The following is a 15,441-nucleotide window of genomic DNA, read 5'->3' as shown; positions in this document are numbered from 1 at the left end:
GTAATTATTTCATTGTCCGGAGTGTGACATTCAATTTGAATATAATCTTCATCGCGCACTGGTGTGTTTTCGCCTATCAGTCGCATCTGATTTACATGTCTTTTCCAAAAACGGCCGTCGTCAAGACGGATATTGTAATGTAAATCGCCTAATCGATTTATAATTGTACCAAAAAGCCATTTAGCTTTGCCTGTGTAGTTTCGGCAACTAACTCTCTTCCCCTCCTTGAAATCAAATGGAGGTTCATGTTGCATTGTATGTGTAGTAACAAGTGGTTTAAGTAAATCGAGGCGTGTTCTGACTTTTCGTGAAAATAACGCTTCAGCTGGAGAGATTCCTGTTTTCGTGTGTGGTGTATTTCGGTATTGAATAAGTAAATTTTGTAATGCTGGTTCGATATTCGCATGTGTAGCTTTCATTCGTTTGAGTGCATTTTTTAGAGTTTGAACATATCTTTCCGCCTGACCGTTAGTTGCAGGGTGGTACGGAGCTGTAAGTTTCTGTGTAATTCCATTATTTTTTAAAAATTGCGTAAATTCTTTAGAAGTAAAAGTTTTCGCGTTATCGGATACGAAATATTGAGGTAAACCATGGGTACAGAAAATTTGTCTGCATAATTTAATAGTGATGTCTGAAGTAATATTTTTCACTACATGGATTTCCGGCCATTTGGTGTGGGCGTCCACAAGTATGAAAAAGTAATGATTTAAAAATGGCCCTGCAAAGTCTGCGTGAACTCTTTCGAAGGGCGTATTTGTAGGTTCCCAAATATGGTTAGTAACTTTAGGAGGGTTATTTTTGTAAGTATTACAATTAAAGCAATTTTTTGAAATGTACTCGATATCTTTATCGATATTGTTCCACCAGACGTGTTCTCTGGCTAAGTGTTTCATACGTACAATGCCAAAGTGTCCTGAATGTAATTCAGTTAGTATTTGTTTTCGTAGAATGTATGGGATAACTACTCTTGATCCTCTAAAAATAATATTATTAGATAAAGTAAATTCTTCAATGGGAATTGTATAGAATTTATTATTTTTGTATAAATTGTGTCCGTATTTAATAGATTTAAGTAGTTTAGATAGCTCCCTATCTTTAGCTGTAGCTTTTGCGACTTGTTCAGCGGTAACAGGTAAAGTTTCAAAAACAGAGCTATAAAACTCGTCGACTAAGTCACATTCATTTTTATTATTTGAAGAAATTGGCAATCTAGATAAACAATCAGCATTAGCATGCTTTTCTGATTGTCTGTACTGTATATTGAAATTGAAACTTTGCAAAAAGATAGCATAATGTTGCATTCTTGATGCTGTGAAAATTGGTAAGCCTTTTGTAGGTGAGAAAATTTGCGTTAATGGACGATGATCCGTAATAAGTGTGAATTTAGAGCCGTGCAAGTATTGGTAAAATTTTTTTATACCAAAAATAATAGCGTATGCTTCTTTGTCTATTTGTGAATAATTTTGTTGTACTTTCGTAAGTGTTTGAGATGCGTATTGAATTGCCCGTTCCGTACCGTCGGGATACACGTGCGATAATACGGCACCGACACCGTAAGGACTTGCATCTGTAGCAAGAGTAATGGGTAATTTCGGATCGAAATGAACAAGCCATTTAGGACTAATAAAAGCTTGTTTTGCTGATTCAAAAGCTTTTTTGCATTCGATAGACCAATAAAACTTAGTATTTTTTTGTAAAAGTTTATTTAATGGTTGTAAAATTTCGCTAAGATTTGGTATAAACCTATCGTAGTAATGGATCATGCCGAGAAAGCTACGTAATTCGGTTAAATTAGTAGGGCTAGGCATATTATTGATTGCTTCTATTTTATCTGGTGCTTTATGTACACCATTTCTATCTATTATGTATCCGCAGTAATGAATTTTATCCGTAAAGAATTGACTTTTATTGACATTTATCCGTATATTATATTTTTGCAAACGTAGAAAAACTTCTCGTAATTTATTGAAATGATCTTCAGGATTTCTTCCCGATACGCGTATATCATCTAGAAAAACTATTACGCCCGGAATGTCTTTTAAAATATTCTCTATCGTACGTTGCCAAATCGCGGGGGCGGATGCAACGCCATACATTAGGCGTGTAGGCCTATAAAGTCCTTTATGTGTATTGAGTGTAAGTAATTCACGGTCCTCCGGCCGTACTTCTAATTGTAAATAGGCTTGCAATAAGTCAATTTTAGAAAATATTGTGCCACCTGCCATTGATGCTAATAATTCATCAGGCGTCGGCAAGGGATGCTCGTCTATCTTTAAATTTGGGTTGATGGTAACACTATAATCACCGCAAATTCGTACCGTACCGTTTTTTTTTAAAACGGGGACAATGGGCGTAGCCCAGTCCGAATAATCGATTTTTTGAAGGATTCCTGCTTGAGTAAGATCGTCAAGAGTTTTCTCAACTTTTTCACGTAAACGAAATGGAACCACTCTTGGTTTATGAAAAATTGGTGTAATATTCTTCTTTAAATTAATACGAGCTTGAATATTAGAAATTTTAGCAATTGATTGATCTGTTAGATCTTTGAACTCATTAAGTAAAAATTTTAATTGTGTGTTATTGTTCGAAGGTTTAATCGTATGTATGGATTGTAATTCGCCAAGTAATTTCTGTATGCCTGAGTGTTCTTTTAATTGTCGTATCCATTCTCGACCGAGAAGCGATTCCCGATTTTCTTTTGTAATGTATAAATTTAATTTACGCAGAAACTTACCGCTCTTAACATTTACAGTAATGTAACCAATAACGTCTATTTGAGTTTTGCAATATGATACTAAATTTATGTCAGTAGGATAAATTGTTGAATTCGCGAACAATCTTCGTGCTTTATTTCTAGACATTAACGTAACCACTGCGCCGCTATCGATTTCGAAACGGACTTTCTTATCGTTTACATTTAACGTTGTGTAGATTTTATCTCTGTAATTTGTATGTTCATTCACGCGTAATACACTGTGTGCGGTATTTGACGAATTGGTATTAATTGAATTTGTCGCGAATGATTTTGATTTACATACTTTTTTAATGTGTCCTGCTTTCCCGCACTTAGAACACGTAATCGAACGATCCATTGTACAATCATTTGCATAATGGTCCTTGCCACAACGGTAACAAACGACATTTTGTGAATTATTTGGTTTCGCATGCATTTTACTGTCTTTATTTTTGCTTGGATAAAAAGGTTTCTTAGACTTATCTCTAGGTACTGGCTTCTTCGTAGAATGTCCTATTTTGACGATGGCTTCCTCCCCTCGACATTGCTTGGTTCCTTTCTCTGAGAGTTCCATTGCTGTCGCTGTTTGTATTGCTTTTTCCAGGGTGAGGTCCTTTGTTTCCAGCAGTCGATTTTGGATGCGTTTATTCCTTAATCCAAGAATAAAATAGTTGCGTATTCCTGTGTTAGTGTAGTCTCCCATCTTGCAATTAATGGAAAGCCTTTGCAACGCCGCCAAAAAGTCTTGTACTGATTCTCCTTCTTGTTGTTTGCGCTGCATCAATTTAAAGTTTTCAGCTACTTCTAACGTTTCCGGTTCATAAAATTCTTGTAGCAGTTTTGTGATGTCATTGAACGTTTTTGCATATGGATCTTCCGGTGCAAGACGGTTAGATAGCATTTTGAATGCTGCTGTACCAACAAAATGCAACAGGTACGGGACTTTTTTATTTTCTGCTATCTCGAAGATTCCAAGTGCACCTTTGAACCGTTTCAGCCATTGTGTCCACGTGATTTCGTTTGGATCGAAAGGATCAATATTAAATGCAATTGGTATTTGCTGTGCCATTGTAAATTTAATTTATTTCACGAACGTGAAACTTTATCTTGATTTTCTTCACGTATATGTAAAAAGAATTTGAATGTTCCCGTTTAGCACATGTATATGCATGTACAGTCGGTGTCAATAATGCAAGGATGATGCAATCGAATGTTCTCAACGGCACTTGCAACTGGCACCCGGCACGTGCTTGCCTGGACCCCGCACGCACTGCAGAATGTTCTCGCGCCTTTCCCACGCATAAAGAATTCCCCTTGCATGTAAGTTCTGCTTTTGCTATTCTCGATCCTCGTCGCCACTATTGTGTATGCTTGATCGCTGCCGTACTGGTAGGTAGTGGGTTTACAGCATTAGCAGAGTGGAACAAGGTTAGATAATTGGTGAACACAGTTTATTGCGTCGTATAAACTTATATTACTATAACGTGTGCACGAGACGCTGGTCATACGAGGAGAGAGTCTTGAGAAGAAACCTTGCAGTAGGATTGAGTCACATGGCTAGATACGCAAGGCAGGTTCGCATGAGCCACCAATCGGCTTCGATCGCGCATGAGAACGGGTCATGCGCGTATACTCTTAATATTAATAGGAACATATATAACATACACATACTCATAAATACATATTTTTCTGTAATACGCTTTTGTACTAAAGTTTTTCTTTCAACCATAGCACGTTTATAAATCCATGCTACACTGCATTAAAAATACGGATGCATAAACCACATACGTTATATGAAAATGAGTTTACTCAGATAATAAATGAAAATAACAATTCAGGCGTTGTGCATTTTACATATATGCTCTGACAGAATTAATTTAATGCAGATATATTAAAAAGAGAAAGTAACCGCAAAGTACAAAGTTTTATATCAAACTTCGATTAATGTTAAAAGATATATTTATGTCTGCAATTTCTGCAGAAATATTTATCTTACAGATATGTGAGTAGACACAACGTTCTCAAGGATCAGTACTTTGAACGATCAAACGGTGAATGATTTTTTACTTGAGCAAGCTAATGAATGGATGGACCAATAAGAAAAACGGATTAAAAAATTACTAAGTATAGTGGTGAAGGTATTACGCACATATCTGTAAGGTAAATAATACTTATATAATGTACAATTATATGTGTAATTGTTAGTAATACTTATATAATTAGTATGTTTTTGTAAGAAACGTAACAAGTATAGCATCAAACATCTAAAAAATATTTTTCTCAAAAAATATCTCCACATTTTTTTCTCTCATTAAAAATCTCAAACAAAAAATTATTCTTTATTATACTTAAATATACACTTTACTGTTAATATATGTAAATCTTTAATAAAATAATTAAAAATGTCAATTCTACTCGCACTCGTATAACATCAACTAAATGAGAAATTTTATTGTTACAGTTTTGATGGAATATTAATGTACTATTCTCTTGGTTTTTGGGTTACGTACTATACTATTTACGTACTAATCTAGCTTCGGTTTTTTAATCGGTCACTAGCGTGCTGCAGCCACTTCTTTATAATGGTCTCAATGTCGCTCTTAGAAACATTCTTCATTTTTGAAATGGTTTCTGCAACATAGAATTTTGTAATTAGATATATAGATATTTGAAAAAAAAGTTTAACATTAATATTTAGTTTAGAAAAAATGAGATAATAAATAAATTATTAGTGGAATAGATAGAATAATGTTTATAGACACAATTCTTATCACCTTTTAAAAAATGGAATTTTAATTAAAAACAAATGTTTAATTGGCAGAAATTAAACTTTTAAATTAACGGGGAGACCCGTTTGGTTGATCACTTAAATTAATTATATTACCTTCGGCAGTGTACGCTACGGGTCAGTTCCTTCTTGTTCAGACTTTCGCCAATGTCCTTTAGGTTAACGCTAACACCAGGCTCTTGCAATGAAAACCTAGACGGCCAATATCAAGTAGAAGCGGTTAAAAGTAGAAAACACATAATAAATGAGATGATGTAGGTAGGGAACAAAATTGCGCAAGAAATTCGAAGTATTCGGACAAATGCTATGAATACTACAAACTGCGACAAGAAGACATGCTCAAGGCAAAATTGACGAAAAGGAGGAGCAAAGCAAACTCAAGGAGATGGTCAAAGATCATGCTACGATGCGAAATCGATCATTTACCTTCGTTAGTATACGCTATGTGCCACGGTGCCAGTTCCGAATTCTTATTCCGCTAATGTCCGCCACGCCGCCGCCGATGCAAAATTTCTAGAAGCGGGAAATGGCGAGAAGTCAGAAGCACAAGCACGCCGCGATGCTGCGCATGCGCATTACGTTGTGGTAATTTATTCTATTACCAGGCGAAAATTGATTTCTTTTCGAACTCATTACGAACAGAAAGAAGGATTTCTTTTAAAACAACTTAAATGAACTCCATAAGAGATCAAAAGTTATACTTCTATAGAATTCTTTTTCATTATCAGAAAATAATTTTTTTGAATTCATTTTAAACAAATTACGGGAAGTCATAAAAAATTCGAAAAAGTGAATTCATTTTGAATACATTCTGATCACCTGTGCTATCTGGGAATTCTATAATATTCATGCTGCCAGATATAAATTTTCAAAGTTTGTAAAAGAATTTGATAATAACAAACATTTTAGCATTTTCTTAGATACAGATGCTTATTAACCCTCTGCCTACACACCTTATTTTTCTCCCGATTCCTACACACAGGGGTTACGCTAACCCAAAATTTCATTGACTTATATCTTCAAAAGTATTTAATCAATTTTAACTTCTTTTTTTTTAATCGAAATAAAAAATCTAAGAATTATGATAGTCTTGGCTGAAAAGTCGAAGATATTAAAAGAAAAAAGATTTTTTGAAAAGAATGAGAAAGAAATGAAAAATTTTTGTAAAAATTGGTCTTCTTTTTAAACGCCCGTATTTATTAGAAAAAAACAGACAAAGTAATTAAAATTGTGATCAATAGAAAGGAGAAGAGTTGTACTTTAAGAATCTATCGTCAGTTTTTTTATTCTGTTCAAAAAATATATTTATTTCGTAATGTGAATTTAGTAAAAAATGATTGCAGTTCAAACACAATAGTAAAAGAAAATAGTAATATTTATTTAAAAAATATAATTATTAATACACAAAAACATAATTATTAATACAAAAAATATTTATTACAAAAGATTTTATTTGTTATAGAAAAAAGTTTTAATTTGTAATGCTACAATTGCAGTATATTTTCGCAAAATTATCGCGACATTGGTAATATATACATATAAGTACTGTTGCGTAAATGATATTTAATGAACAAAAAAATAATTTCTACTTACCCTTCAAATTTGGAACTTTTCCACTTTTTGTTACGTTTCCTACACACGGGGTAAGTGTAACCCCAACACACAACAACAAACTCTTTTCCCGCCCCAGTCCCCTTGCTAAATACTTTTAAGTAGCGGGCATTTCAAAATTGACTGGGATTACCGTAACTCCATGTGTAGACAGAGGGTTAAATAATTTATATTTTAAATATTTTTATATCTAATTTTACATCTTTTTCTATATTACTTATTACATCTCTTGTAATTATAATTTTAAAGACTGTCAAGAAAGTTAAAGTGATAAATTCCGCGACTAACAGAAATAATGTAAGAAATAGAGGAAGAAGAAATAATAGATAACATTTAAGAAAGAAGATTGAAGATAGATAAGAAAACATGGAAAGTTTTACTGTACATAATAGAAACATGCAAGAATTAAAACAGAAATTAAGAGAAATAATAAAAAACCAGAGAGAACGAAATTAATAACAGAAGGTGACTTCAACGCAAGAATTGGCTTCGGGGATAAAATGTGTAAAAAAGAAAAAACAAATAAAAAGCAAAAAATCTCAAAAGACAATACAATTAATAAAGAAGAATAGATATTCTTGGAAATAGTGAGACAAAAAGAATGGGACATGTAGAAGGGAACAAAAGTAAAAAATTTGAATTATGTCACTATATAATCAATTACCAAATTACCTCGTTCTTCTACGTATGTACCCAATATACTACGTACATAACCAAATAAACAAAGCCGGAGTAAAGAAGCAAATCGACAGATTAAAGAAAAGTAAAGCAGCAAGAGAATATAAAATCGAAAATAAATCTTGGACATATGTAAACCCAAAGTTCGTCAGAAATTATTAACAAAATGTGGTGTGGAAACGGACTGCCGAAGCAATGGAAAGAAAGAGTAATAGCGCCAAAAAGGGAGATAAGGAGAATATCAAAAACTACAGAGGAATAAAACGTACTGTATAAAATATATGCGATGATACTGTATAGAGAAAAGACTTGAAGACGAAATAAAGAGTAAAAAGATGGGTCTAGTACACTTGGCCGATAATCACTTGACCGACAGTTCATTTGACCGACACCGTTTGGCCGACAGTACACTTGACCGACAGTATCACTTACAAGGGAACCTCGCGAACCTGAAAATTCTGATTTTAATGAAACTTGGCATAAGTATAGAGGGGGTAAATACATAAATTTAGAAATTATAAGTTGGTGCTTATAAACGGTTTAACGGGTTGAAACCACCCTTCAAAAATTTAGAGTTTTTGCCTTTTCTCGATATATCTCGTAAACTAAACGAAATATAAAAGAATGTTTCATACAAAAGTTTTACAGTATAAGTACCTCTAGTTAACTATATTATTTATTTTTCCCAAAAAATTTTTGGGAAAAAATAAATAGAATAGTTAAATAGAGGTATTCACGCCGTAACTTTTGTACGAAACATTTTTTTATATTTTGTTTAGTTTACGAGATATATCGAGAAAACGCAAAAATGTCCCAACTTTAAAGCGTGCTTTCACCCTTTCAAGCCGGTTTTGAACCGAAATAAAACATTTTTAAATTAATGTATTTACCCCTCTACATTTATGCCAAGATTAAAATCAGACAATTTTCCGTTTAGGCTTATAAACGGTTTGAAGGAGTAAAATTATCCTTCAAAGGTTGAGGTATTTTTACCTTTTCTCGATATATCTCGTAAACTAAACAAAATATAAAAAAATGTTTTATACAAAAGTTTTACAGCATAAATACTTTCATTTAACTACGCTGTTTATTTTTCGAAAAAAAAATTTTTTTTAATTAAAATAAATTTTTAATAAAATTGACTTTTATGTATATAGCATTTATAAAGTAATTATACTATTTTATACTATGTTTTATTTATATCATCTATGTGGATATTACGTATGTTACATATTATCTATGTTATAATACTATACATTTATATCTGCATCTCTGTATGTATTAGTTTTCATTTAACAGGTGCGCAATATTAGAGTAGTCACGTTGCTTTCACACAGTTCATCAAATGATAAGTCATTCACTGCATTTGTTATAATATCTTTTATCACATTACGTAATTGTATTTCTCTTTCATTTATAGGCGTTGGTGGAATATGTGTAATTTGAAATAAAATAATTAACATATTAAGAACATTCGCAACATTTATGTGTAACATTATGCTTCGCATAATTAAAAACAATCTAACAGAAAAATCAAACACGTTAGATGTGGTGTATTGATCAAGCATACGTTAGACTTGATACTGATGTGAAAATGACGCGTAACATCATTAATAAAAATATCAAACTTTGATACGTGACTTCCATTTCATATATAATATATACCGTGACATGAATATAAAACTTGAATGTGAATTTGTGACGTAGACAGAATGAACTGTGTGAAAGCAACGTGACTACTCTAATATTGCGCACCTGTTAAATGAAAACTAATACATACAGGGATGCAGATATAAATGTATAGTATTATAACATAGATAATATATAACATATGTAATATACACATAGATGATATAAATAAAACGTAGTATAAGATAGTATAATTACTTTATAAATTCTATATACATAAAAGTCAATTTTATTGAAAATTTATTTTAATTAAAAAAAATTTTTTCTCGAAAAATGAACAGCGTAGTTAAATGAAAGTATTAATGCTGTAAAACTTTTGTATAAAACATTTTTTTATATTTTGTTTAGTTTACAAGATATATCAAAAAAAGATAAAAATATCTCAACCTTTAAAGGATAGTTTCACTTCTTCAAACCGTTTATAAGCCCAAACGGAAAATTTTCTAATTTTAACTTGGCATAAATGTAGAGGGGATAAATACATTAATTTAGAAATGTTTTATTTTGGTTCAAAACCGGCTTGAAGGGATGAAAGCACGCTTCAAAGTTGAGACATTTTTGCGTTTTCTCGATATATCTCGTGAACTAAACAAAATATAAAAAAATGTTTCATATAAAAGTTTTACGGCATAAATACCTCTATTTAACTATTTTATTTATTTTTTCCCCAAAAATTTTTTTTAAGAAGTAAATAACATAGTTAAATAGAAGTACTTATACTGTAAAACTTTTGTATGAAACATTTTTTTATATTTCGTTTAGTTTACGAGATATATCGAAAAAAGGCAAAAACTGTAATTTTTGAAGGATGGTTTGAACCCTTTAAATCGTTTATAAGCACCAACTTATAGTTTCTAAATTCATGTACCCCTTCAACATCATTTACCCCTTCTACATTTATGCCAAGTTTCATTAAAATCAGAATTTTCGGGTTCGCGAGGTTCCCTTGTTAGTCGACAATTACATGACCGACAAGTACACTCAACCGACACGATTATTTGACCGACACCGTTTGGCCGACAGTACACTTGACCGACAGTATCACTTAATCGACAATTACATGACCGACAAGTATACTTAATTGACACAATCATTTGACCGACAGTTCACTTAACCGACACCACTTGGCCGATACACTTGCTCTGTGAGTCACAGATGCGCACAGTAACAAACGGACACAGGCCAAACGAACACAGTAACAAATGCGCACAGTCGTAAACCCATGTGGTGCAGAGAATGCTTTGCGCGCGCACACACACACACACACACACACACACACACACACACACACACACACACACACACACGCACACACACACACACGTGATGCAAGGGGGGCTTCGCCTCCCCTCCCGCACCCACACCGTCGGTAGGGGTGCCCTGAGAAGTCGCAACCCATGTGGTAAGTCTGTTAGTTACTGTGTCCGTTTGGTTCGTGCGCATTTGACCCGTGCACATTTGGTCTGTGCGCATTTGTATGGATATAATATGGATATGTAGTACTGGATATGTAGTACTAGAGAAGACAAAGATGAATAAAGTAAGGATAAAAACTGGAAAAAGCGTAGTGAAATAAAAAGAACAGAGAAAGAGTAAGAAGAATAAGATAATTCTGGAATGTTGGAGAGAAATTGAAGGAAAGAAGGATAAAGAAGAATCAAAGTAAGAAAAGAATAAAATAAGTTTATTATAGATTAAAGTTAATAGATGTTCAGAAAATAAATAGGCTAAGACTAAAAGGGAAGGAGTATAGTAGAAAAGGTAAACAGAGACGAACAAGAACAAAAAAGATGTGAAGAAATAATGTGGGCAAAATATAATAGACTGTACGAAGAAATAAAAACAGAACAAAGAACTTTTATTTATTTTAGTGGAGTATAAAAATAGGGATCAATCAATGAGAGCTAGATTTAGATGTAGAAATGAGGCATTAGGGACTAGATACTGGAAAAAAGAAGAGGCGAACAAGTGTAGACTATGCAATTTAAAAGTAGAGACTTTGGAACACTTATTAGGAAAATTTACAGAATTGCGAAGACAAAATTTCTCTATTAGGAAAATGTTATTAAAAGTAGATATAGGTAGAAAGTGGATGAAAAATGTATTAGAGACGAAAAATGACAAAGAAAAACGTAAATAATCGTTAAGAATCCTATGTAATTATGTAATCATGCTATATGTAATTATGTAATTGTGTAATTATGTAATTATGCTATGTGTAATTATGTAATTGTGAAATTATGTAATCATACTAACCCCCTTTTAAAGGTCGAAAGGCATAAGAAATAAACGAGTTATGTATATATTATATGCAGTAGTAATTTTATGCAGGGTATAATAACAAATGAAAAAACAACATTTGGCGCGCGCGAAGCGCGCGCTTGATCTAGTTTTGCATAAAAAGTTTGTTACTGATTGTATTGTTGTCGTTTTTCCGCGATGCTGACTGGTTCTCTCGCTGCGCTTACTTCGTGTTGTGAGAGTAACTGTCATTGCGATTGAATTTTGACAGTTGTTAAATTTGTATAACGCGCGTGTTTGTGATGTCTAGTGTTTTATAAGCTGCGAACTGAATACAATCTTGAAGCACAATCATAAACTAAAGCTAGATGGAATAATACCGCTACGACCGTGAATTTTACCATTTAGGATTAATTCTGCAATAATGCACTTAAAGTTCTGTATACATATTATATAGGATTCCGTTATATTACAAACGCGTAAAAACACATAGAAGACGGATCAATTCATAAATATTATTACACTTGTAAGAAATAAAAAATGCCTAATCAATTTGACAGTAATAATAAATATATAAATATACAATACTAAAAGAAAAATAATAATAAAATAAATAATATGGTTTTATGTTTTCGATCACGATTATACTTGTTTGTGATTACCGTTTGCTGCGATTTGCAAATATATGTACTTTATTAATATAAGCCAATAATTGAAAAACACGATAACTTTCAAGGTATAGTACTTGTAAACCTTGAATATATTATTTTACTTTTGAAAATTCTTAAGTTAATTTTGTTATTTAATTTTGACAGAAAGTGCAGACTGTACTAAGATACGCTGTAAAGAAGGCCAAACTTGTTTATCCGAAATGAAGTCTGGACATCCACGTTGCATGACCTGTACTTATCGTTGCCCGCGGAAACGGGAACACGTCCGAAATAGAGCGCATCGTGATCGAGATCGAGATCCATCAACGACCATGTTATGTGCGACAAACAACATTACTTATCCCAGCTGGTGTCACATTATCAAGGATGCCTGTGTTACTGGCTTTGTTCTTGAAACACGGCATGCGGGCCCCTGTAATGCTTACGATACAGCTCCTCTTTACATCGGTAAGTTTATAGTTATTAAAAAAAATTTGTGTGCAAAGTTATATAAATCTACGTAAAATATTACGTGCTACAATTTAATAAAGCACAAGATACTTGGATTTATAAACCATCAAAAAAAATAAAGTATTGCCAAGAACCGACTTCGAAAATTTTAATATTGAAAGGGTCGGCAAGATGATAAAAAAGTAGATTGAGGTAAACGTAAAAGTTTACTATTGTTTTGGGATAGCGCAATAATAACCGAGGTATCCCAAAACTATGGTGAACTTTTACGTTCCTTTTATCTTCTCATAAATTAGTGTATGGTACTCATAATTAATCCTGTATATGTACAGTGCATTTAAAAAGTTTCAGGATTGATGCTATAAAAAATCAAATTTTGTAAATAAACACAATTTTATTTTTTAATATTCAATATACATTTTTTCTTTCTCTATACACGTTTAGCAGCACTTATCTAGATTCTGGAATATTCCTCGGTTGGAATTGTCTTTAGAATCGCTGTCACATTTGTCTTAATGGACTCCACATTCTCGACACGGTTCCCTTTAAAGACAGTTTTCAGTTTTAGAAAAAAAGAACATTGCTAGAGCCAGTGAATAGTGCAAATGATTAATAACTACGATCGATTTTTTGCCAAAAATCTTGTCACAATCAACGATGATTGTGCTGGAGCGTTGTCGTGCTGGAAAAACCATTCTCCTGACTGATGCAATTCTGGTCTGATCTAACGGATCTTTTTCAAAAGACAATCCGTGACTTCGCAATAGAAGGGTCCGTTTACAGTTTACTGTGCCTTGTGACACAAATTTCTAGTAGATAAGTCCTCGCGAATCAAAAAATACCATTGTTGGATATCCCTCTTGGATCATCTTCGAGCGATTCACGGCCATTCTTCACGGCTCTTTGTTCCGTAATGAAAATCATGACAAGCCATTTAAAAAATTTGAAATCTTTACTACACATAATCTGGAACAAGATGACGACGCCAAAAAATATAGAAGATTTACAAAGCTTTATACTAGCCAGTTTTATCATTAAAACATAGATGGCATTACTAGTGTGTCCCCCCAAAAATCAGTTCTGGAATTTTTTGAATACATTGTGTTTGTGTTCGTGTTTGTTTGTTTGTTTGTTGTGTGTGTGTGTGTGTGTGTGTGTGTGTGTGTGTGTGTGTGTTACATAATTTAGTTGCTTTTTTTTCTTATTTTTTGTAGTTTCACAATTTACGTATTTCTTTTCTCACGCAATAGACAATAACTTTGCAAATAAAAATAAAATATTTTAATAACGATAGTAATCGTACATTGTAGAAAATCATACTCGTCACCTTTTCTTAATAAAATTTTATAATTACTTAATATATTGTTGAACTTAATATGTTTCAATCGAAAAGGTGTTATGAATCCATTAACGAGTATAAAAATCGCAAGAATATATCCAGATAGCTAAATATTTTGCAGTTACAGTCATGTTGCCAACTATTATTGCAGTAACTAATTTAGACTAACTCGGAACAAGGTGAGACAACATTAGATTGAACTTATATAAATTTTATTTTTAACAACAGCAAATTGATAGCAACATGTTAATATTAATTTGTTATTAATTATTCGTTGCTGTTATGTTACTGTTATATCGCAAACAATATAAACAATATAATGTACCAATATTGCTGACCGTTTTTTTTTTTAATGTTATTAACTTGTTGTAAATAGTCATGAATTCATAATATGTTATATTTCAAATATCAGCAAAGACATAGTAAATATATAACAATACATGTAATGTATCTACTACATTATACTTAGTTATCTGGATTAATTTTTTTTCAAAGTCATTAAAGCCAATTTTAATTAAATATTTACCGAATTTCTTTACAGAGGAAGATAACACTTCAAACAATTACGGTGTTGATCTGGCGGATGAAAATACAAAAGTGGCTGATGATTACATTAAATCTCCTTATGGTCTTCATCCTGTGCCATTAAAAACATCTACTAAAAGACAACTCAGAAAAAAAGCAGGATAGTTTAGTAAAAATATATATTCTATTTCATTTCACTGAAGGCAAAATATTTAAATCTTATTAACATATTTAAATAAAAACATGCGGTATTTAAAAAAAATTTGAGTACTTACGTAGGAAGCAGTTAAACAGCAGTTCTTATTTAATTTAAAGCATACAGGGTGATTTAGAATGACCCAGGTGTTCTTGCAATGACATATTCCTGAGTTAATTCTGAGACGATTCTTCCTTTACAAAAATTTGATCCAAAGCTTACTTTTTGAACGATTAAATAAAACAATTGCTGAATCACGGAAGGCATACAGAAGATAGGCAGGGTTGGACTCACCATCCAACACGGGTGATTACAAATTCGATGCCTTTATACTGCTTGACGGATGAATAATTTTACAACGAATGAATAACACTTTATATGTAACACTTTACATGTAACAAACCCATAAGTATCGATAAGTCATAAGTTTCTTCTTTCTTGTCGCACAATACGCATCGAATATACTTACGCACTTGATCGAACGATTTATAAATCTATCGGTTTATTACTGTTAATGAC

The 15,441-nt window shown here is 32.5% G+C and overlaps 1 protein-coding gene across 1 annotated transcript in view; it reads left to right on the top strand.

Annotated features, from left to right (window-relative positions):
* The window catches only part of LOC105839894 (follistatin-A), a 232,731-nt gene extending 217,728 nt beyond the window's left edge, over window positions 1–15,003 (top strand). Inside the window, exons 6-7 of the mRNA XM_036288321.1 lie at window positions 12,557–12,859; window positions 14,743–15,003. Coding sequence (XP_036144214.1) covers window positions 12,557–12,859; window positions 14,743–14,891 — 452 coding nt within the window. The 3' untranslated portion in view covers window positions 14,892–15,003. The remainder of the gene's footprint in view (window positions 1–12,556; window positions 12,860–14,742) is intronic.
* Window positions 15,004–15,441: the final 438 nt, after the last annotated feature.

The sequence above is a fragment of the Monomorium pharaonis genome, chromosome 6 (assembly GCF_013373865.1).
Source record: "Monomorium pharaonis isolate MP-MQ-018 chromosome 6, ASM1337386v2, whole genome shotgun sequence".
Lineage (NCBI taxonomy): Eukaryota > Metazoa > Arthropoda > Insecta > Hymenoptera > Formicidae > Monomorium > Monomorium pharaonis.
The sequence above is the reverse complement of the archived record's forward strand: the minus strand, read 5'-3'. Positions and strand labels throughout refer to the sequence as shown.